General features: G+C 34.1%; 3 protein-coding genes across 3 annotated transcripts in view; all 3 read right to left on the bottom strand.

The window, feature by feature from the left end:
* Positions 1–22,961, bottom strand: part of USF3 (upstream transcription factor family member 3) — an 869,396-nt gene that overhangs the window by 83,902 nt on the left and 762,533 nt on the right. The window lies entirely within an intron of this gene.
* On the bottom strand, positions 2,419–12,223 carry LOC126025785 (cell surface glycoprotein CD200 receptor 1-like). The gene is made up of 6 exons (XM_049785554.1): positions 12,184–12,223; positions 8,618–8,932; positions 8,252–8,500; positions 4,985–5,078; positions 4,347–4,392; positions 2,419–2,505 (listed from the first exon to the last, which is right to left on the bottom strand). Exons 1-6 carry the CDS (start codon positions 12,221–12,223, stop codon positions 2,419–2,421), a joined length of 831 nt encoding a protein of 276 aa, XP_049641511.1.
* LOC126025784 (transcriptional regulator ATRX) lies at positions 16,550–22,719 on the bottom strand. The gene has a single exon (XM_049785553.1). The coding sequence runs from the start codon at positions 22,717–22,719 to the stop codon at positions 19,072–19,074; it is 3,648 nt and encodes a 1,215-aa protein (XP_049641510.1). The 3' UTR covers positions 16,550–19,071.

Raw genomic sequence — 22,961 nt, 5'->3', positions numbered from 1 at the left:
CTTAACTGAGTCTCATCCTAACCAGAAATTGATAACACATCCTAAAAGAGTCAAGAACAGGGTTCTAGTGCCTACTATGCACATTACTTGGTAATGTTTAAATGGAGAAATTCAATGTATTGGGAATTTGGGGGAAATTGTGTCAAAATATGAAAAGATGTATATCTAGTATCATAATGTTAGATTTACATTAAATATCAATTAAAATTTATAAATAAAAGTTTCACTACTTTCCCTGCTATGGAGAAGCAGTTCTTTTTTTCATATTTTTATTTTAAAATATTTTCTAGTATTAAAAGATGATAGACACACATGCCCATAGATTCAAACATTTATGTAATAACACATTTTCAATATTTTATTCAACAGGAAAATGAAAAGTTATGTAATCCATTCACCCCTTGTCAAAACATACACCTGATTTTAAAAATATTTCAGTCATTTCATAATGCACATGTTTCTATTATTCCTAAGCAATGAACATTTTTGATTCATAATTGTAAAGTTAACACCATAATATAACTCTTTCCAATTTATCACAATAAACTTAAGTCTTTTGAGTTTACCTAATTCAAAAGATTGCCTCTCTTACATTCTCAGACATACTCTTGACAGAAAAATAAAAACCAAATTTTGTTAAATAGGACAGTTTTGCTATATCAGCTAGCTGATTGATTATAAACAAGAATAGAACTCTTGTAAATATTAAAATAATAAATGGGGAAATCACAATAAAATATTATTAGAGAATTTGTAAATTGATATAATTTGACACATCAATAATAATTAAAATGCACAAATATTTTGACTAATAAAACATAGGGCAAATATACAAAAGGTGGGGCCGGGAAGGTGGCACTAGAGGTAAGGTGTCTGTCTTGCAAGTGCTAGTGTAGGACGGTCCGCAGTTCGATCCCCCGGCGTCCTATATGGTCCCCCCAAGCCAGGTGCAATTTCTGAGCACATAGCCAGGAGTAACCCCTGAGCGTCAAACGGGTTTGGCCCCAAAACAAACAAACAAACAAACAAATATATATATACAAAAAGCATTTTATATTGTATAATGTGGTATTATTAATAACAGAAAAACTAAACTAAAAAAATCAATTTAGATGTCTATGTTTACATTACAACTAACTTAATCATAAAATATGAGGTAGCTCTGCTTATGAGATATGAAAGATATTCAAAGTATGTAATTAAATTTATAAAAGTATATATATTCATTATGGCACATTCACATTTATGTCTAGATAGACACACTATATGTAAATAAGCATACAGTGTATATAAATACCATAGGCATATAAATATATCTTATGCACATGAGAATTTTCTGGAAGAATATGTATAAATTGGTTTATGACTGTTTCTTCTATGAATTAATATCTTGAGAAAATTTGATTTTCATTATATAAAATACCAAACATTTTTAAATAAATTACTTTATTTAAAGACCATGTACTATATAGTTGCTCATAACACATTTGTTACAAGACCAGTCCCACCACAAGTATTTTCCTCAGAATTCCACCTTTCTGAGCCTACCTTCTTGACAGGCACAAAATAATATACATTATATTGCTTGTTTGCAGGTAATTGGTAATGAAATATTTTTAAGTACAGCAATAAAAAATTGTAAAAATTAATGTATCTCACAATGAGTTCATTATGTCAATGTCAAAATACTTGTTAAGCGATTTTTTGCTAGTTTGTTTTCCATTGTTTGTTTTAATACTAAACATTAGGTGACTTTGTTTTTTAGTTTTGTTTTTTTATTAGGTGACTTTTAATTCACATTAACATCTAAATTGGTATGTTGTTATTGGTATGACAGTATTGAAAAAATTTGGAGTTGCCAAGTGGCTGCACATTCAACCATGTGGTCCAGGAATTCCAAGTTCTGTGGCTGATACTGTGACTTTTGTGGGAAGTGATTTTGACTGCCAGGACTTCAAGAAATATGAGAAGATGAAGGGAAAGTTCTCTCATTAACTTAAGAAAAAAGTCCTCTGAATGTCAATCCAAATACCTACCTGTAACTGGAGTTTTGGTCAGTTTGGAGTCTCTGAAGATATCCATGGTTAAGTAATGAAGCTGAGCCATTGGCAACACAATGGTTATGGATGGTGTTGTAGCTGGCATGGCTTCAGCAGAGCAAGTATTTTTTAATATTTAATAATGCACTTGTCTCATTCTATTAGCTCTTCAGAAAATTTGTTTTAATAATGATTTTAAATTTTCACTTGTATGAATGTAGATGGTTTTGTGTTGACAGAATCTTCAAAATTGTAATTCCAATAAAGTCTTCTAGAACAATAAAAAAATTAAACAGCAATTAAATTGTACCTTGATCCATTTGTTCTTATTAGGTTCCAATAACTTACTAAATATGAAGAGTCCTTTATCAGAACTTTGTTAAAGCTGAGAAGTCTTTGCTCTGTCTGTAGTATCATATAAAGGATTATTCTTTTCTGTGTAGCTAGCATAGGGCTGCATTTCAGCCTATAAAAGAATTCAGTTAAAATAAAAATTTTAAATCCAGACATTATTATAGACACTACACATATTTTTTTCTTATAGACACCTATATTTTTCTAACAACTATAATATATATTTATAGTGATTATATTTGAATTTTGGGCTTACATGAACATAGGACAAGACTTTTTAAAAAGTTACTATTTAGTATTAAGTGGAAGAAAATAAAGGTTCTATAAAAAAAAGAAATAGAAAAGAATAAAGATAAAAATGTATTTCATGGGGCCGGGCGGTGGCGCTAAAGGTAAGGTGCCTGCCTTGCCTGCGCTAGCCTAGGACGGACCGCGGTTCGATCCCCCGGCGTCCCATATGGTCCCCCAAGCCAGGAGCAACTTCTGAGCGCATAGCTCAGTAACCCCTGAGCATCACCGGGTGTGACCCAAAAACCAAAAAAAAAAAAATGTATTTCAACAAATACTTGAGTAAGGTAATAGTTATAAGGTAGTAGAGAATGAAATAGATTTTGAGCTTGTATAAGAGAGAAATGATGAAGATATTGAAAAGGGAAGCATATGGTCCCCTGAGCCTGCCAGGAGCGATTTCTGAACATAGAGCCAGGAGTAACCCCTGAGTGCTGCCAATTGTGACCCAAAAACAACAAAACAAAAAAGAATCGAATCTATGGTTTTATATATATATATATATATATATATATATATATATATATATATACACACAATGTGCAGCTATAAGAAAAAATATAATCTTGCAGTTTGTAGCAACTGGTATGAAACAAGAGGGTATCACATTAAGCAAAATAAGTCAGAAGCAGAATGACAAATACCAGATGATCTTATTTATCTATGATATAAAGAGAAATACGAGAAGACAATAAACAATATAGAATAGTGACAATTTCTTGCCTTTGGGTTACAAAATTAAAATTACCAATCAGTGCAGGAGAAGATGGGGGAAGAATGAAGAGGGAGACTAGAAATAATAGGACAGTTGTAGAGAATATTGTGTACTTTAGTGATATTGAAAAATGTGACAACTGTACATCAAAACCATAAATATGAACATTATTATAAACTTGTTATCTTTTTTTCTGGTTTTTGGGCCACACCCAGCGGTGCTCAGTGGTTACTCCTGGCTGTCTTCTCAGAAATAGCTCCTGGCAGGCACGGGGGACCATATGGGACGTGGGGATTTGAACCAACCACCTTTGGTCCTGGATCAGCTGCTTGCAAGGCAAACACCGCTGTGCTATCTCTCTGGGCCCTTGTTATCTTATTTTAAGATAAAATAAATGTATTATAAATTTATATTAAAATAGAGAATTAAACTCTTTATGAGATTCCAATTCAATATCTATCAAAATTATCATTCAAATGAAACAAAAATTACATGATTTGTAGAAAGCAATTTATAAAATCAAATATGAATTTGAGTTGGTATATAAATAGGACTTCATTGATGTTTAACAAATAAGTATAATTGGCCATTATAAAATTATAATGACTGACCCTTATAAAATTACAACTTTTACTTTTAAACTGAAAAACTAACATTGCAAATTATAAATTATGCACTGGGGCCAGAGCAGTGGCGCTAAAGGTAAGGCATCTACCTTGCAAGTGCTAGCCTAGGACAGATGGCCTTTCCATCCTCCAGCGAACCATATGGTCCCCACCCCCCAAGCCAGGAACGATTTCTGAGCTCATAGCCAGGAGTAACCCCTGAGAGTCACTGGTGTGGCCCAAAAACATAAACAAATTATGCACTAAAATTTTAGAATACACTGTTTAAAAGTTTGGAAATATCCTTTTAAAATTATCTTACGGGCAGAGGGGAATGTATCTTACCTCCTCAGTAATTAAAGAAGCTCTTCTTTTTTTCAATTTACATTTTCTGTAAAATTTAAAAATAAACTAAAGTAAATGTAAAACATATAAATATTTATATTGAAAATGAGAAACAGAATTTTAATGATAAATGTGCTTTAATTGATGTAAAAATAAAAATTGGACTACCAAAACTGAGCAAAAAGCATAATATGTAGATAATATACCCAAGTAATATACCTCTGATCTTTGGGAATCTTTAGAAATTTATTCAAATTATTCAAAATAATTTAAATTATTCAACATTATTCAATTAGTCAAAAGAACTAAATATGATAGATTATAAGTGAAACATCTACCTCTTTACTATAGGAAACTATTTATTGTACTTATTTTCCAACATAAAAAATTAACATTCTCTGTCTTTCCCAAGATCATGCCCTATATGACCTAAGTCACTCTTATTATTTATAAGACTAGGAAAACTACTGATATTCCTCTCATATTCAGAATAGCCCATATCTAACATTTTAAAATAAGGTACATGAATATTAAAGAAGTGAATTAGCAAGTTAATTTAACCCAGTGAATTAAGTCTACGTTTCTGATTCATTTCTATCTAGTTCAACAAAGGGGAAAAGGGGAAAAAAAAACAATACCTGCAGACATAGAATATCAGAAAACAAATGAATCCCATGAAGATCAATATAGCAATTAGATAAATATACTTAGTGGTATGTGATGACTCTTTCTCTGTAAATATAGATATAAAATATGATTTAACAGGGATACACAAACAATGGAATAATTATTCAGCACCAAAAAAGATATTATTTGATCATTAAAAGGCATGGAAGAAGTTTCAATGTATATTTAAATGATGAAGTATTTTAATGAGCAAAAGAAGTCATTCCAAAGTTATTATTTATTATTACAACTGTATAATACTCTATAAAATGCTAAATTAGAAGTACCATAAAAATATTAGGAGGTTGGTAGGGGTAAGAATGGAAGGAGGATGAGTGGCTTAGTATCACATTATTTTGTGTGATACTATAGACCTAATATATAACATGACTTTGTTCTCTGCGTTATGATAGATATATATAGAAAGAGAAGCTATGCATGTATTGAGACAAGAATTTTGTGCATATGTATTCTTTTACTTCAATTTTGTTGTGAACTTAAAACTGTTTTACTATACATATATACCATATATAAATGATTCAAGAGTGTCTTACTGTATATAAATTTCATTTTTATGGTTTTATTTTAATCATTAAACTACTAATTCAAATAATTGTTATAATAAAATTACGTTAAGTGTTCAGATTCTCCATATTTCCAGCAAGATAATTATCTCAAAACAGAAATGGGTTGCTTTTTGAGTTTATGAGCTACAACTTCTAATAGGAGAGATGTAAAATCTAAATGTTATAGTAACATCATAATCTTTCTCCTCTCCAATATAAGCAAGGTTTTGTAAGAAAAGCAGCTGGAAAAGCAATATTCTTTTTGCTATCTTCAATGATCTTAATACAATATAATGATTTTATATCAAGGGCACTCAAATTTTTTGAGTACACTGCATTCACTAAATCACTAATTGCTACAGCACTGTAAAGTTTAAGTCTAACAATAGATATCAACAAATAAATTGCCTGTTCTTTATTTCTGCCTTTTGTGAATGTGCCTAGAGAGACTAAATTCTCCAGCCTCTACTTTACTTCAATTTTTAACATTGTTTGGAAGAGATTCTTTATTTTAAAAGATTAAATTTTTTTATTTTTAATATGAAAATAAATAAATGGCAAATCATTTGTGTGAAATAAGTTAAAAACTTTAGTGTCTAAAACAAGCCCAAAGAGGCAGTATCAAATACAGGGAAGAAGTGTGTGTAGGGTGAAATATCCGTAAAAATTTAGACATTTCTTTGAAAGTCTGTAGAGGACAGGTGGCTGTTAAACTCCTCCCACCTCTCAGCAGTCAGATTATTTCAATTTTTTCACTCAGCAGAAAACAAGAAGTGATTCCCTAAAAAGATGAATTGGGGGAAATGAGCCTGGAGAATTCAGACATACTAGAGAGAAAGAGAAAGTGTCACACAAAACAGAAGATTAAAGGAAAATCTAATTACTGTTTTTTTTTTCACCCCCTTGCCCTTTCCTTCATCCTCTCCTCCCTTCTATGTGCTCCCACATCAATGATAATTAGGCTAATCTTTTCAATACAAATGACTAGAAAACTTTTCTCTAAAGCAGAGAATTGTAGGTAAGAAATTACTGATTTTCAAAAATCAAGGAAAATTTACTGAGATAAAAAGATAGAAAATGAGCAAATATTGAAAACACTGAAGACTCTCACTATAAATATATCAAACTGATGGCAGAGAAAATGGAATGTCTAAGACATTAGCTGGGCAGACACTAAGAACCAACAGAACACATTAGAAAAAAAGTAAGAGAAACTTATAAAACTATGTTGTTTTTTTTTATTTTTGGTTTTTGGGTCACACCTGGCAGTGCTAGCTCTATGTTCAGAAATCGCTCTTGGCAGGCTCCTGGGACCATATAAAATGCCAGGATTTGAACCATTGTCTTTTTGCATGCAAGGCAAATGCCCTACCTCCATGCTATCTCTCCGGATCAAGAAGCTATGTCTTTTTAAGAAGAAAAAAATTTTAATTGATGGTTAACCTATCAATTTTTATCATGCAAAAGTAGTATTACAGTGGCTTCTATGATTTTTTACTTCATGAGTTCAGTGAGAATTAACACTAAGTATGTTTATTATTAAGGAAATTTTAAAAATTAAAACAATACATATCAGTGAAGAAAAATGGCAGAATGGATTTATTTCTTGATTCAGCACTTTAAGAAATTCTTATCTGTTCAGATAATCTACTGACTATTTAATTTAACCAAAATTTCTTTTATTATTATAGATGAAATATAAAGAGAAGATAAAATTAAAAAACTTTTTCTACCATAAGAGAACATGGGTACACTTATTTAACACTGCTTAAATTTGACATAAAAAGAAATGTAGAATAAGTTTTTCATTTGTTCAAAAGGAATAAATTTCTAGGAAACAAAAAGCTTAAAAATTTAAAAGTATTTGCCTCTGGAAATTGAGCAAAGCTATACATTAACATAGACTTCAAACTGTATTGTACAGATGACAAGAATATTTAATATAGGGGCTGGAGCGATGGTGCAAGAGGTAAGGCCTTGCCAATGCTAGCATAGGATGGACCAAAGTTTGATTCCCTGGCATCCCATATGGTCCCCAAGCTAGGAGCAATTTCTGAGCGCATAGCCAGGAGTAACCCCTGAACGTCACTAGGTATGGCCCAAAAACCAAAACAGAAAAAAGAAAAAGAACATTTAATATAAAATTAATATAAGTTAGAAGTGGAAAGTAGAGAAACAGTAATAAACTGAAACATAGATGTTATTATGAGACAATGAAGTAACTTCAGTGGAGTGAGAAAAAGTTTCACACAGATTAAAAATTCCTGAAAATAATTTATGAGTGACTTTATTTTTCAATTAAATCTTAGTATTGTCATTTTCAATTAAAGTCATAACTATTCATTTATAAGTAAGCTATACAAGACTATTTATTGGTGGTATAGATGTTAACTCTAAATGTAAAACAAATAACATTCAATAATAAAAATATTTACAACAAATTTCCATATAATTCTAGGAACAGTATTTATTTTTTTTGAGGAGGGAAAAGATATATAAAGGACAATGGAAAGAGCATCTTTGAAATAACTATCTTTGTAAATATAATTAGCAACATGGGGATAATGTAGCTTTTTCCTTCATAACACTCTTCACTCGTCTGAAAGAATGGAAAAATAAAACACAGAACTTTACTTTTAGAAAATTATACTAAATTTTAGAAAATTTACTAACTTTGATTCAGCTTTATGGATTTGGTGGTGTTACCAGTCAAATGGAAGACAGAGCAGGACACAGAAGCCACATTATTTTCTTCCAGTTGGCATGTACTCTGTGTCTTGACTGTTCCATTGTCCCAATGTTTTTGCTCAGTGGTGACACAAACGCACTCTGGAGTCCAGGAGATCTGTGCAGCCGGCTTCCCTACTGCCTCGCACTCTGCAGTTCTATTGTTCTTTTCAGATAAGGTCACAACCGGGGCCACTGCAGAGATGCAGGGGAAATGCTTCAGTCTTAGCACTTGGGACACATTATTTAGAGAAATTTACTTCAATACTAAATTGGATTTTCTGAAACACTACAATACATGGTGTTCCTTACCTAACACTTGGAGGTGATAATAATGATGGAAATTCCCATCCAGCGTTACAATTTCACAAGAATAATTCCCTTCATGACTGACAGCCACTGGATCAATCTGAAGGGATGTATTCTGGTCTGGTCTGGAGAACCAGGTTAGCTCCTTATCACCACATGTGTTGTTTGTTTCATTTTTCTCTGGGTGGTAGGCTATGTTGCAGTTAGACTTGCCTCCAAGGTCTATTCCCCATGTTGCTAACATCACATAATCTGAGCAGATGGGTAGGCAAAAGAGAACAACCTTTGTACCCACAGATGCAGTCAGATAACTGTGACCTAGAATAGAGAAAAGAACAACATTTGATTGGTCAGTTCCTTTAAAGGGCTTTATTTAAAGCTGCATACAACCCATTTATCATTTAATAAATCTCTTATTCATTCTGAAGCAAAAAAGAAAAGTAACTAGAATTAGTTCAGCTGTTTCTCTTAAGAAAAGAATATATTTTGGTGTGCAATAAATTTACAGTATATAAATTTTTTGTTTTATCATATGAGATATTAAAATTATAATGTGGTAAATGCTAATAGTTAATAAAATGAATTATTTTGTTGACTTATCAAGAACACTGTTGAGTACAATGTACCATATATGCTGTGTATATATGCCAATACCAAATACAATTACAGATGACATCCTTAATTCCATACTCATGCCAAGGTTTTTTACTATATTCCTATATTTTTCCTATTTCTCTACTAATAAAAATATAGAAACTTTACTATTAATAGTTTTTTGTGCTTAATTATCACTGTCTATACTTAAGAATTCCATATAGTTGATATACTCTTAGAATGTAGTAGTACTAAAACATAACTTGGTTATTTTATTTTAGAAATATTAATTAGGTAACAAACATTAACATTATATTATGTATTATATAGTATATTAGTATATATTATATATTATTATATTATATTAACATTGCAAATATATGAACCATATTAAATACATCCAACAATTAACCAGTGCTTCTTATCTATAATGAAAAAACTACCAATATTGTCTATAACAAAAATCTGTCAATACTATCTATCTACAGTGAGAAAAACAATATGTGTGTGTCATTATATATGTAATTTTTCTTGTTTGGTTTTGAGTCACACCTAGTGGTATTGAGAAATATTCATGACTCTGTGCTCTATGATTACTCCCAGCCACACTAGGGAGAATCATGAAGTGCTGGGTATAAACTTGAGGGAGGGACTTCAGAGCATAAAAACCGGCTAAGCTTTGCAAAACCCGGCTCCCTGTGTGTGACACCAGGCAGGGAAAATCCGCGAAAGTACACCGGCCCAGTGGGGCTCAACTGTGAAAGACTGTGAGTGTGACCTGTCTATGTCTGTCTACTGTCCTCTTGCGTGAAACTCTTGCGAGTGGGGCAAAAAGAGGCTCAGAGGAGCACGGCCGCTCCGCTTCGCTACGCGGCCGTGCACTCTTTCTAAGGAAAGAACTCCATTGCAACAAGAAGGAAAAATCACACTAAGAACGGCGCTATATCACAGAAACAAACATTTCTCTCTGGACTGTCTTCTCTGTTGAATGCTTGGGCCTAAGATTTGACCCAGTGTGAGGCTTCATCCACGGAGGACTCCCCTCCCTTAGAGGCAAGTCAGCCCATCCAGAAAGGGAGGAGCCAGAGGAGTGTGCTGCCTACATCATATAGACAATGAATACCACCACAACACGTAGAAAAACCCACAATACAAGTGTGACAATGGGGAAACAACGCAGGCCAGCATCAGACATAGAGAATGAAGATGACAATTCTGAGGACCAGATAATGACTGAACAACTAATCAACCTCTCAGATAAGGACTTTAGACTAGCTGGGTATAAACTTGACCTTCGAAAGGAAGAGTCAGCTTCTTGAGTATATATGACCTTATCTTTAAGTATTTAAATCAGTCAGTTCACTTGTAATGGATGTGGCATTTAAACTATATACAGCATTAACAGTATTATAAATTACAGAACTTCAAATAAAAAGTTTTTTAAATTACTGAAGTTAATATAGAATATCTACAAAGTAAACAGATAAGAAACAATGTTTAAAGGCAAATATAATATTTATATTTGGTTTGTTGATAATAATAACACTGGATGTATCATCATGCAACTGATGTTCTTGTAAAAGGAATAAAATTGTAATGTAGTCGTATTCTTCTTTGATGAAAGTCAATATCAGGAACATCATAACTAAAGGGAGGGGAAAAGAGATGAGGGGAGAAGAGGGGAGAGGAGAGGAGAGGAGGAAAGGTGAAGGAAGAAGAGGAGGATAAGAAAAAAAGATGAGAAAGAAGAGGAGATGGCTGGCTGGATATACACGGCATCTCGTCAACTGAAGATGCTCCTCATCAATAAAAATGAAAATAAATAGTACCCCAATCAGGCTCAGAGATAAAGACTAAGAAATAGAAGTCAGACTAGAAAGATAAATATATGCTAGATTCAGTTTTAGACAATCTGAAGAAAAAGAGCTACAGTCAGACATGTACACACAGCAGCAAGAGGGTCTGTGGAGGTGATGGAACTGCTTTGTATTCAGTGACAATGACACATCTGAAAACAGAAAAGCACATCAATGAACCATATGCAATATTCTTGTCAGGACACAGAGGTCATCTTCCAGAAACTTTGCTCATCAGTCCCCAGTCTTAATACTGGACAGTGGAGTGCCTCAGTGAGTGCCTTCACCATCTCAAGAGACCAGAGATGCCATTAGGAGCCCTGGGCTGACTTTGCCTCTTTTTTTTTTTTTGTCTGTAGGTCCAAAGCCTGAGTTTGTTCTGTACTGGCTTTTAAAAGCCTTATTTTCAAATTAACACACTACTGCCACCTTATCATCATTTATATTATCTCTGTACTCCTGATAGCACAATTGCATTTCTATATTTCTTTCCACATTGTTTCCAGTCTAAGATGTTTTACATTACACTCTATTAATGCAATCCTTCCGGGACAAGAGAGATAGTACAGTTGGTATTGAACTAAAGTACCTTGTAGGTAGCTGACCTGGGTTCCATTTTCAGCACCCCATATAGTCCCCTGAAGCTGCCATATGGACTAAGTGATTCCTGAGCACAGAACCAGAAGTACCACTCCCTGAATACTCCCAGATATGGCCTTAAACAAACAAAAAGCAATACTTCTCCTTTAGATAATTAAATTTACATTTTGTATTATCTGTGAAGTTCTTTCTGAGCCTTGGTATCTCCTCTGCTTATGTGTCCATGTCTAGATTTGCCAACAACTGAACTTCTTGAGAAACCTTGATGTCTTTCTCATCTTTGTGTTCATCAGAAAATTTGAATTGTGCTTAGTAGAGAAAATTACATAATCTTCTAATGTTACTTACTGCTCTAGGTTAAAAAAAGGGGCAAGTTTATTCAATGTACTTTATATAAAAGCATTTAGGTAACTGCATGCTTCCATTCTGCACAAGGCTGAACTCAAACTAGATCATCAACTACTTCTCTAAAGAAATTAAACACTTCATCACTCTCAATTAAATATAAGGTCATTTTACCTTCTGTAGGAGATTTTACACAAGTCTTCTTTCTGTCCATAGTTGAATTTATATTTAAAGCTGAAATATATTCAGGATAAAGGTAGTTAAAATCATTTTTATATAGGTAAAGGAAGTATATAATATTATTTAGCTACTAAAACTCACAACAAATATAAAATAAACTAGTTGACTATAACTATATTACACAAAAATCCCTGAAAAATAGAAATTATAGATTATAAATTTTATCATTAAAATTGCTATCAAAACAATGAGATGTCATTGATTTAAAAGCATTAAGAAAAGTGTAAATATATTTTGAGTTATTCTTCTTATCATAGTTGAGGTCACATAGTTGAGTGTTAATACTTGTGATTTTGTTGTGCAAAATTTCTGCACAACTATCATCACCAAGGTGCCAAAGACCCTTAATCACTGAAGTTACATCGTGATAGTTTGTCTCTTTTTTTCCCTTTCATTTCTTCTCCCTATTGCTTAGCAATCTCAGTTCTGCAAACTAAGGTAAAGGATTTGTCATCATTAAATACTCTCTATTACTCCCATCTTTCTGTTTATTTATATATAATATTACATTTGAGAATGATCTCGCTTGTCATTCTCACTTTGACTTATTTTGTTTAAATAAACCTTCTAATTCCACCCAGGTTGTACCAACCTGAATAGTATCCATTGTGCACATGTAATGGCATCTTTTTATCAACTCATCTTTAATTGGACATTTGGATTGCTTCCATATATTGGCTAGTTTAAATAATACTGCAGTAAACATCTTTTCATATTAATGTCTTTGTATGATTGGGATAAATGCCAAGAAGTTAAATTTCTGGGTCATATTGGAGTTATATATATATATATATATATATATATATATATATATATTAATGTCTCCATACTTATTTCTATAGAGACTGAACCAATGACATTTCCACCAACAGCAAATAAGTGACTTTTTTCCACATTCCAACAACTTTGTCTACTTATATTCTTTTTATATTAGCTATTATTGTTTTATATGTCATAATTTTAATTACTCTGATAATTAGTTATTAACAATTTTTCATGTCTATTGGCTATATATCTGTCTTATATCAAGAACTACCTGTTCATCTCCTATATCAATTTTTGATGGGTCTGTTTTGTTTTTTTGTCTTTTCAGCCACACCTGTTTGATGCTCAGGGGTTACTCCTGGCTAAGAGCTCAGAAATTGCCCCTGGCTTGGGGAAACCATATGGGATGCTGAGGGATCGAACCACGGTCCTTCCTTGGCTAGCGCTTGCAAGGCAGACACCTTACCTCTAGCGCCACCTCACTGCCCCCTGATGGGTCTGTTGGTCTTTATTATTGAGCTTTGTGAGGAAAACTTAGGCTACTTTTCTTGGTATTCAAGGCAAACCAGGTAATATCCAGAGTTTACATCCTATGCTCAGGGATAACCCCCTGTGTTGCTCTGAAGACCATATATATGCCATATATGATGTTTGACTTCATTTTAGGCAAGTTCCCTAAACCCTCTATGATCACTCCTGCCGAAAATTTAAAGTTTTGTTAGGAATAGCATGTTCTTAAGGAGTTTGGGTTACATTCTTAAAAATATTATGAGGAATAACCTCAGAATCATCAAAAATTTTAGGGAATAATTTAATTATGAGGGTTAACCACAAAATCATTGAATAATTTTAGGGAATAATTTAGCAAAATGAAGACTGCAAAAGATAATATCTCAATGTACTGTTAATAGCAAATCAAAGTAAACCCAAAGATCAAAGTAAACCCAAGCATAATAATAGCAATACACATTGTAATCTAAGTGACAAAAGCAAAGATCAACTCCTTAACAAAGCATGAAATAAACAAGATATAAGAATGTTATAAAAAGGGGCCGGCGAGTGGCGCTAGAGGTAAGGTGTCTGCCTTGCAAGCGCAGGCCAAGGAAAGATCGCAACCGTGGTTCGATCCCCCGGCGTCCTATATGGTCCCCCCAAGCCAGGGGCAGTTTCTGAGTGCTTAGCCAGGAGTAACCCCTGAGCATCAAACGGGTGTGGCCTGAAAAACCAAAACAAAACAAAAAAAAAGAATGTTATAAAAAGATATAAGAAAAAAACAGTAGATTTATATAAAATTTCTCTGATGAAATGTTAAAAGCAAGAAGAGAATAGAATAATAAAGTCCACATATGAATGAAAAATACCTCTAACCAAGTTTATTATAATCTCAAAGCACTTGTTTTGAAGAACAGATCAAATTATTCCAGAAGAGACATAGTATTAGTTGCATCTAAATCAACTCAGCGAGTAATAATGAATGGCCCCATATAAAATGTAAAAGTCAAATGTTAGAAGTTTTCAAAATAGCCATAAAAATAGCAAAAAATTTCAAAATCTCAATTATTTATTTTAATGTAAATGGGCTGCACGCTCTCAGTTAATAGCATAGAGTGGATGGGTGGATGGATTAGAAAAGTCATAAGTCAAGAGCAGATTTGAAATCCCCTAGTAAATACTAACTCAGAATTAACAGAATTATAGGCTAATACACACCAATGATTCAAAGAAGGCCATATTTATATCCAACAAAATAGCATATTCATACTAAAGAAATCTCAGGAGGAGAGGGTGGACTAAGTCTCTGCCTGCTTGCTACACCCATCACCCACAATCATTAATTTGCCAATGGACCAGTTTCAATATCCCACTATGGCTCTTTGCAGAGATACCAATCTGACCAAAACTCCAAGTACCTATATACTTGAGTATAAGCCAAAATTTGTGCTGAAAAACCCTAACTCGGCTTATACTCAGTTCATACAGGTTATCGAATCAAATGCATGTAGTCTCCAGTCGTCTTCTACCGCCTGCTGGAGGGGACGGTGCTTTAGATCAGTCCACAACTCCCAGCTGAGCTGAAGAGGTAGGCAACTGAACTGAACTGAACTGAATGCCACACTATTCTGTGCTTTGTATGAGACCCGACAGCAGTGATGATGATGACAATATCTATGCTGATACCCTCACATCAAATACAGCTGAAGCTCTTTTTGGTCATACAGATGATGAAGAGGAGGAATCCAGTTTTAAAATATTTTAACCTTTGTTTGTTTTTGTTTTTGTTTTTGGTTTTTGGGCCACACCCATTTGACGCTCAGGGGTTACTCCTGGCTATGTGCTCAGAAATCGCTCCAGTCTCGGGGGGACCATATGGGACGCCGGGGGATCGAACCACAGTCCATCCTACGCTAGCGCTTGCAAGGTAGACACCTTACCTCTAGCGCCATCTTCCCGGCCCCATATTTTAACCTTTGTGATTTAGCTTGATTACCTGCTTAGCTACTGTTTCCTGCACTTTTTTTTTTTTTTTTTGGTTTTTGGGCCACGCCCGGCAGTGCTCAGGGGTTACTCCTGGCTGTCTGCTCAGAAATAGCTCCTGGCAGGCACGAGGGACCATATGGGACACCGGGATTCGAACCAACCACCTTTGGTCCTGGATTGGCTGCTTGCAAGGCAAATTCCGCTGTGCTATCTCTCCGGGCCCTGCTTCCTGCACTTTATTTAAAGTTTCAAAATTATTGTTGGTAGTTTACAATTTTGTTTTGTTTTGTTTTTTGGTGTTTTTTTGTTTGTTTGTTTGTTTGTTTGTTTATTTTTGGGTTACACCCGGCAGTGCCCAGGGGTTTACTCCTGGCTCTATGCTCAGAAATAGCTCCTGGCAGGCTTGGGGACCATACAGGATGCCAGGATTCGAACCACCATCCTTCTGCATGCAAGGAAAATGCCCCACCTCCATGCTATTTCTCCGGCCCTAGTTCACAGTTTTTCTTTAGCAATAAATATTATAAAACATTTACTTCCTGATTCCTCAATTATTCTAATTGTTTGGGTTATAAATTTTATTTTTTAAATGTATCAGTGGCTACTGCATTTTTCACCTCGGCTTATACTCGAGTCACTAAGTTTCCCCAGTTTTTAGGGTAATATTTGGGGGATAGGCTTATACTCGAGTACATATGGTATGTATTATTGAGGGTGATATATCACCTGGACTTTTTATTGGAGTATGGATAGCCTCCCCCACCTCCTCATAATTGCTGAAACCACATCCCATAAGAGCTTCAGTATCAGTAATAATGCTTAGAGTTCCTGGACCATATGGCCAAATTTGTAGCAAAGCAACAACTACTTTCATTACTGTCATCCTCATAGGGATACATCAATTTAGATGCCAATGTGTGTTTCAAGACATCTAATGATCAGAAATAAAGGAATAGAATGATCAACTAGCAACAAGAGCTGAATAAACCTTCTCACAATGACTTAATAATCTCGTTGTAAAATACAATAATTTTCACAATTTTTCTTGCTATTGTACTTTTTTTTTTTTTTACATTTTGGTCACTTTATTAAATGATATTAAATAGTTTAAGTTTCAACTACTAAACAGCACTTTGAATGGTGAAAACACAGATAGTATTATTGTCATACTTGAATGCTTTTCTTTAAAAACACAATTCCAGTCCTCATATATATTAAAGGAAGAAGTGACATATTTTCTACAGTACTTAAGATACTCAATACAGAACTGAAAAGCAATCTAACAGAAATAAAGGCAAGTCTTCACAGCTGTATGATTTCAGCAGCCAAAGCCGGATGATGGACTGAAACATTACTATACAACTGGGACAAAACATATACATCACAATACTAAGCAAAAAACGCTTTACACCCAAAGAAATAAAACAGGTTACAAAATGTGGAGAATTTAGCAGGCAAAACTGTATTACAAGCAACATTTTAAACCGTCATTTTTAAGCCAATGCAACTATTTAAAACATCTAAAACAAATATAAAAATGAGTCTTTTAGTATCTTATTGACATGATTTTGATTTTAAATATTTGTTAAAGCTTGAGGTTTTACTCAAAGTACATATTATGTAGCTAAAATGTCAAGTGAGAAGAGTGTACAGTGATCAAAGTTTTATTCATCATTTAATTTCCAATTAATTCTCCTTTGTATTATAATTTTATCCATTTAGAAGACTGCCTAAAATTTTCACATCTACATCTTTGAACAAATAAATAGACCATATTGAATATTTCCAGGTCTAGTAAATCAGATTTAAAGTGTTCTGGACATGTAGAAATACCAACTATTAACAGCTGGTCAGAGTGTACTGCCTTCAAATAATTATCTAATAAATTCTGTCTCTTTTCATTTATTCTAAAAGCAAACACACATCCCCCATAATGACAGACTTGATTGTATGTCTGAAATAAATCCAAATATATGGAAGTTGTTAGTATAACTTACAATAAAAAGGTGGGGGCAGAGCCAAAAAATGGCACAAATTCTCTATCACAAACCTAGTGTTCTTGGATGTTTCATCATTTGTTCTTTCAAGATAAAAATGAAATCTAATAATCATCTAAAGTCAAAACAGTTTTAGCTACTGTAATCTAATCCAGTGGTAATCTAAAGCAAATCCTCTGCCCACCTTTCTTTTTTCTGAAATTCCTCAGCTCTCTCTACTACTTGTTTACATAATTACCTCAAAAATGGTTTTGCCATGTTGATTTTTACAGTTTAACTATTATTTGTAAAAGAAACTAAAGCAATCAAATTGTACATGAATAAAAATGTCATTTTTATAGCCTTGGCTGAAAAAATGACAATATAATGCTTTTCTAGTAAAACTTCCTAAGAATATGGAGAAATGATTTCTGATCTGAAAATCACCTTACAGATAAAATTTCAAAGAAAAAGACATTTGTAAAGTAATATAATTCAAAAAACACAGGGTAATTGGGGCAAAAGAACAATATGATGAGAGAAAGGAAGAACACAAAGGCCGGTGATCTCTTAAGAGGAATTATTTCACAATACTGACAGTACTGGGAATTGTTAAAGCACGTTCCTCACTGAGAACTTAAAAGTCAGCGATAGTTCTGCCATTTTGATGTTGTTTATAAAAAAGGGTGTGAGCATTAACAACCACAAGTCAGCCTTGACCTCCTAAGATGCTAGAACTTGATTTTGTCATCCACATCCCACTGCCAGCAATAGGATGAAGCCTAGCACTGGCACCAAGCAGTCAAGAGTCTTTTTAGTGCCAAGAAAGAAAATTCGTGTGTGGAAGGTAAACCACAATTCTGAAATGTTACCAGTAATTATTTCATTAAGTGTAAGTGATCTTTTTAAATAGCAGAAAGACTAAAGAAAAAGGAATTTTCGTCTCAGATTATACTTAAGGCTGTTTATATAATGCTAAGATAACTGCAAGACTCCTCCAACTTTTAGAGCAGTAGTATTTAAGAATATTGCACACAATTTCGTGTCAAAGATAACCCTTAGTTTCTAACTTTCAGAGAGATGATATAACAGGAGCCCAGTTTCAAATTTCAGTCTAAAGAATATTAAAACCATTTCAATCACTTTAATCGAGAAATGGATTAAGTATAAAAGTATCTCATAACTTGAGGAATCAACTTTAAGAACTCAGCTGTGTATTTTATATGTAAAGAATGAATATGTAAGTCTGTATTCTTTCCTAAATTTATTCATTTTATGACAATTTTATCATTGCTAAAAGCAGGCATAAAAATTTAGAGAAGAAATCTGTAGAGTTGTTACTGTTATGGAAGAACTTGTTTTCACTGAAAACAATTTGAAATATCTTCTGTACTTAATGTATATAAGAAGATTCTAGGCAACATCACTGACAAATGTCAGGAAGAAATGATATGCCTATTAAATTTTTTAAAACTAATATGGAAGATTAGCATTTAAGGGGACCAAACTATTTATACAGTTGAGTTCTGTTAAGTCATTGATTCCTAAAAAAATAAAAGATCTTTTATCTTCCTTTCCAATCCCTTAATCTTTTAGTGCAAAATCACATTGATTTCCCTTGGGAAGGTCCTGGATTTTTGCTTCTCATTGGGGGTGGTGCACGCTGTAATGGTGGTGGCTGCATCCCACTAGCCACTGACTGATACATTCCTCTCATATCAATTTGCTGGTAGTTAGAAGGATTCATTATTAAATTAGGAGGCTTTGGCATCATGAGGTGACTCAGTGTTGCTTGTTGGTAAGTCATTTGATGTTGTTGATTGTACTGCTGTTGCAGCCTTCGGTTCATAAGAATTCGCTGAACACAGCTGATTAACATCTGCTGTTTTGTCAATACATCATTGTAGATTGCTTCTCTTCTTTTAACATCAAGTTCTTGGCTGGCTTGTCTACTTAACGCTAATGCTTGAACTTGGGCCTCTGAAAGAGTCATATTTTCCTTCCATATAGAAGAAATTATATCTTCAAGAGGCTGAATCCTCACAGATGTCACACTGTTGGTTGCCTCCACAACTTTCTCTCTTCCTTGATTAATGAGATCCTCCAGCTGTTGATTACTCATTGCTGACAAAGCCCCCAAGTTGAAAGGAATATAAGGAGTTTGAGAGTTGAAACTGACAGGGGGTAAATTGGTCCCAGTTGGTATGTTGAAACGCATGGTCAGTCCCTTCTTCTCTGCATCATACTCAGCCCAAGCTGCTTTTCTTTCTTCTTCAGTCAACTCTTCTTCTTCTTTATGGTCCAAAAGAGAATCATGTTCATGATATCCTACAATGTGTTCTTTATGTATTTGGAGAAGTTCTGCAAGTATTGTGTCCTTTGGCAGCATAGGAGTATCTCTTTTCTTCTTCTTTTCTGAGTTAGGATCATCTAGCAAGTCTGGCTCAAATGTATAAAGTTCTGTAAGCTCATTCATGGTAAAGTGACGTTCAACCTGTTGTTGATCAACAACTCGAAATGACAGTGACTGTTTAGTTACTTGCCGGTCATAAATCTTATCTTCCATTGTTCCCTGAGCTAGGAACCTATATACATATACAGGTTTAGTTTGTCCAAAGCGATAAACTCTGAATATACTCTGGATGTCATAAGATGGATTCCAGGAAGCATCAAATATAATCACTCGATTAGCAGCAACCAAATTAATTCCAAGAGATCCTGCTTTGGTGGAAATGATAAACAACCATCCTCTCACATTAGTTTCATCATTAAATTCTTCAGCCCATTTTTTCCTAGATTGTGCAGTAGTTGAGCCATCCAAACGATAATAATCAATGTTTCGGAGCCACTTCCCTTCACCTTTATAAATAAGAGGTTTATCTTTATCTTCTGTTTTCTCCCTACTAGCCAATTCAAGAAAATCTTCAATCAAATCCAAGGATATGAGGGACTGGCTGAAAACAAGTACTTTGTCTCCTATTTCCTCTGCCATACGAAGAATTTCAAAGAGAAGTACCATTTTCCCAGAATGCTCCAAAACCTCAGCATCAGAATTGGTAACAAAATCTTTATACCAATCTGGAGCAGGGCTGCTTGGATTAGAAGAGGAAGTAGCTTTACTTTCTTCCAGTTTTAAAGAAGCTGCTGGGTTGTTTGCTGTATCTTCCACAAGTCCTTCACCACCTCCTCGAGATCTTGAATTCCACACTTTAATAACTTCAACATCATTGTCACTGCCACTGCCACTTGAACTACTATCTTTTTTCCCCTTATTCCCTTTTGTTTTTTTCTTTTTTGTGTAATCATCAGAGCTTAAACTCATGGAGGTTTCATCGGAATCTGAAGCTATAAATTCATCCATACTGTCTTCATCAAAATATCCCTTATTTTCTTTACTAATGTAGTCCAACTGCAAACACCAAGGATGAGTCCAAATTCTACTTAACATCTGGAAATCTTGGAAAAGTTTTGCACCTGCCTTTCCTCTTCCTCCTTCATTGCTACTAGCTACACCTGTTAGATGATCTAAGTAGTACTGATAAAGCTTGCACTGAATCGAAGTCATTCTTACAGCTAATACATACTCATGTTTTGGAGGCAAGAACTTTGTTAATGCTGTATAATCTTTTCTCTGAACACATCCAGCTAACATCTCATAGAGAATGTGAGCGCGCTTCTTCATCACTCTGACATCTACCATGGTAGAATCAGCACATTGACCATTTTGGATTGGATTTATAAACCTATTCCTGAACTCCTTAATAGATCCAAGCAAATTTTCCTTGATGAAGTTAACCATACAGTGATATTCAATCAGGTTATTTTGAAGTGGTGTTCCTGTTAAAATAATCCTTCTCCTTGATCGGATAGAATTCATAGCCTTTGAAACAGCAGATGCTTCATTTTTTAAAATATGGCCTTCATCACAAACAACAAAGTCAGGACCAGGATCAACCAAAGCTTTGTTAAATATTTCTTTAAGTTTCCTACTCTTCACATTTCTTCCTTGAGCAAGATTCCTGTACATTTCATAGCCTATGATCATAACACCACCATCTTCTTGCCATCTCTGTAGCATGTAGCTTCTATCCTGGGGCCGTTTCACAGTTGCTAATTCAGAAACCTCAAGTTTTTCATCGTCTTTTAATCCCTCCTGCCACTTCTCAAATTCATTCATCCAATTCAATGCAGTATTAAGAGGACAAACCACTAAAGCAGTGCTGAAATCCAATTTCTTACATAAAAGAACAGTATGAAGAAAACTTACCACCTGTAAAGTCTTACCAAGGCCCATACAGTGGGCAAGAATACACCCTGAGCCTGGAGATTTCTTTGTTTTTTTTACAGATTCACAGCAGCAATCCCACATAAACTGAACACCATCTACTTGATGAGGCTTTAATTTGATAACCATATTTCTATGAACCTGCACTAATGGTTCTTTAGTTTCTTCATCTTCATCTAATACCAACTTGGTTGTTATTGGACACTGGGTAGGTGAAGCATCTTCAATTTCTATTACTTCTCTCAATTTCTCTCGTTCCCGTTCCCTCTCAGCAATACGTTTTCTTCTCTCTTCTTCTTCCTTAAGAGCATTTTGTGTTTCTGTTCTTAGTTTGTCATCCTTCAGAATCTTTCTAATTTTCTTTCTGCCTTTTCCAGGTGATTTGGAATCATCATTTTCATCTTCTTCCTCTTCATTTTCTTCCTCGTCCTCCTCTTTATCCCCATCAGAGTTACTCTTATTTTCACTGGATGAATCTTCTTGGACCTTAATGCGTAGCCTTTTCTTTTTCTGTTTATAACTACGCTGATTTTCTTCTAACTCAGCCTTCTTGGCAGACCTTGTTCTAGGCCGCTGTTCATCTTCAGACTCACTAACTTCTTCACTAACTCCAGATTCCTGAAAATCAGAATCTTCAGAATCTTCACTGCTCACCTTCCTCCTATTTCTGACTTTTGCTTCTTTGTGTTCTTTATATTTTGTCTTTGTTTCTTCTCCAGATTCTCCATCACTCACAGTCAGCTTGTGTCTCAAAAGCCTATGTCTGTATCTTGGTTTCTTAGATTCTTCAGAGTCTGAATCTGATTCAGGATTGACTTGACTTTTTGTTTCCTCAATGTTTTCTTCATTTTGTTTTCCAGGTCTTTTTTTTCTTACTTCACCTTCATCATCTGAAGATCCATCTTCATCAGAAGAGAGATTGGCTTTGATTTCTTCTAAAAGCATCTTCTTGGCAATCCTGTTCATGATAAAAATTATCAACAAAATGGGAATTTAGGTCTTTGCCAGCATGGAGAGGTAGCAGAAGCAGAAGTGGCTGAGAGACAAATACAATGCAGGACTGAATCGCTATTGTACTTTTTATCTTTCTTCTTTTTCTTTCTTTTTTCTTTAATAATTGTGCTCACATTTACCTGGATAATCATAAACTATGAAGCTATGTGATTCATGGTCTTTAAATAAAGTAATTTATATGAACAAAATTAAAG

This window comes from Suncus etruscus, chromosome 13, assembly GCF_024139225.1.
Source record: "Suncus etruscus isolate mSunEtr1 chromosome 13, mSunEtr1.pri.cur, whole genome shotgun sequence".
In the NCBI taxonomy this organism is placed as follows: Eukaryota; Metazoa; Chordata; class Mammalia; order Eulipotyphla; family Soricidae; genus Suncus; species Suncus etruscus.
The sequence above is the reverse complement of the archived record's forward strand: the minus strand, read 5'-3'. Positions and strand labels throughout refer to the sequence as shown.

Coding starts and splice junctions, on each gene's coding strand:
- LOC126025784 (XM_049785553.1), bottom strand. CDS start 22,719: ATGAACAGGATTGCCAAGAAGATGCTTTTAGAAGAAATCAAAGCCAAT.
- LOC126025785 (XM_049785554.1), bottom strand. CDS start 12,223: ATGGACAGAAAGAAGACTTGTGTAAAATCTCCTACAGAAG. Junction 8,501..8,617: donor TTATCACCTCCAAGTGTTAG/GTAAGGAACACC, acceptor GCATCTCTGCAG/TGGCCCCGGTTGTGACCTTA. Junction 5,079..8,251: donor ATCCATAAAGCTGAATCAAA/GTTAGTAAATTT, acceptor CTATATTTACAG/AGAAAGAGTCATCACATACC.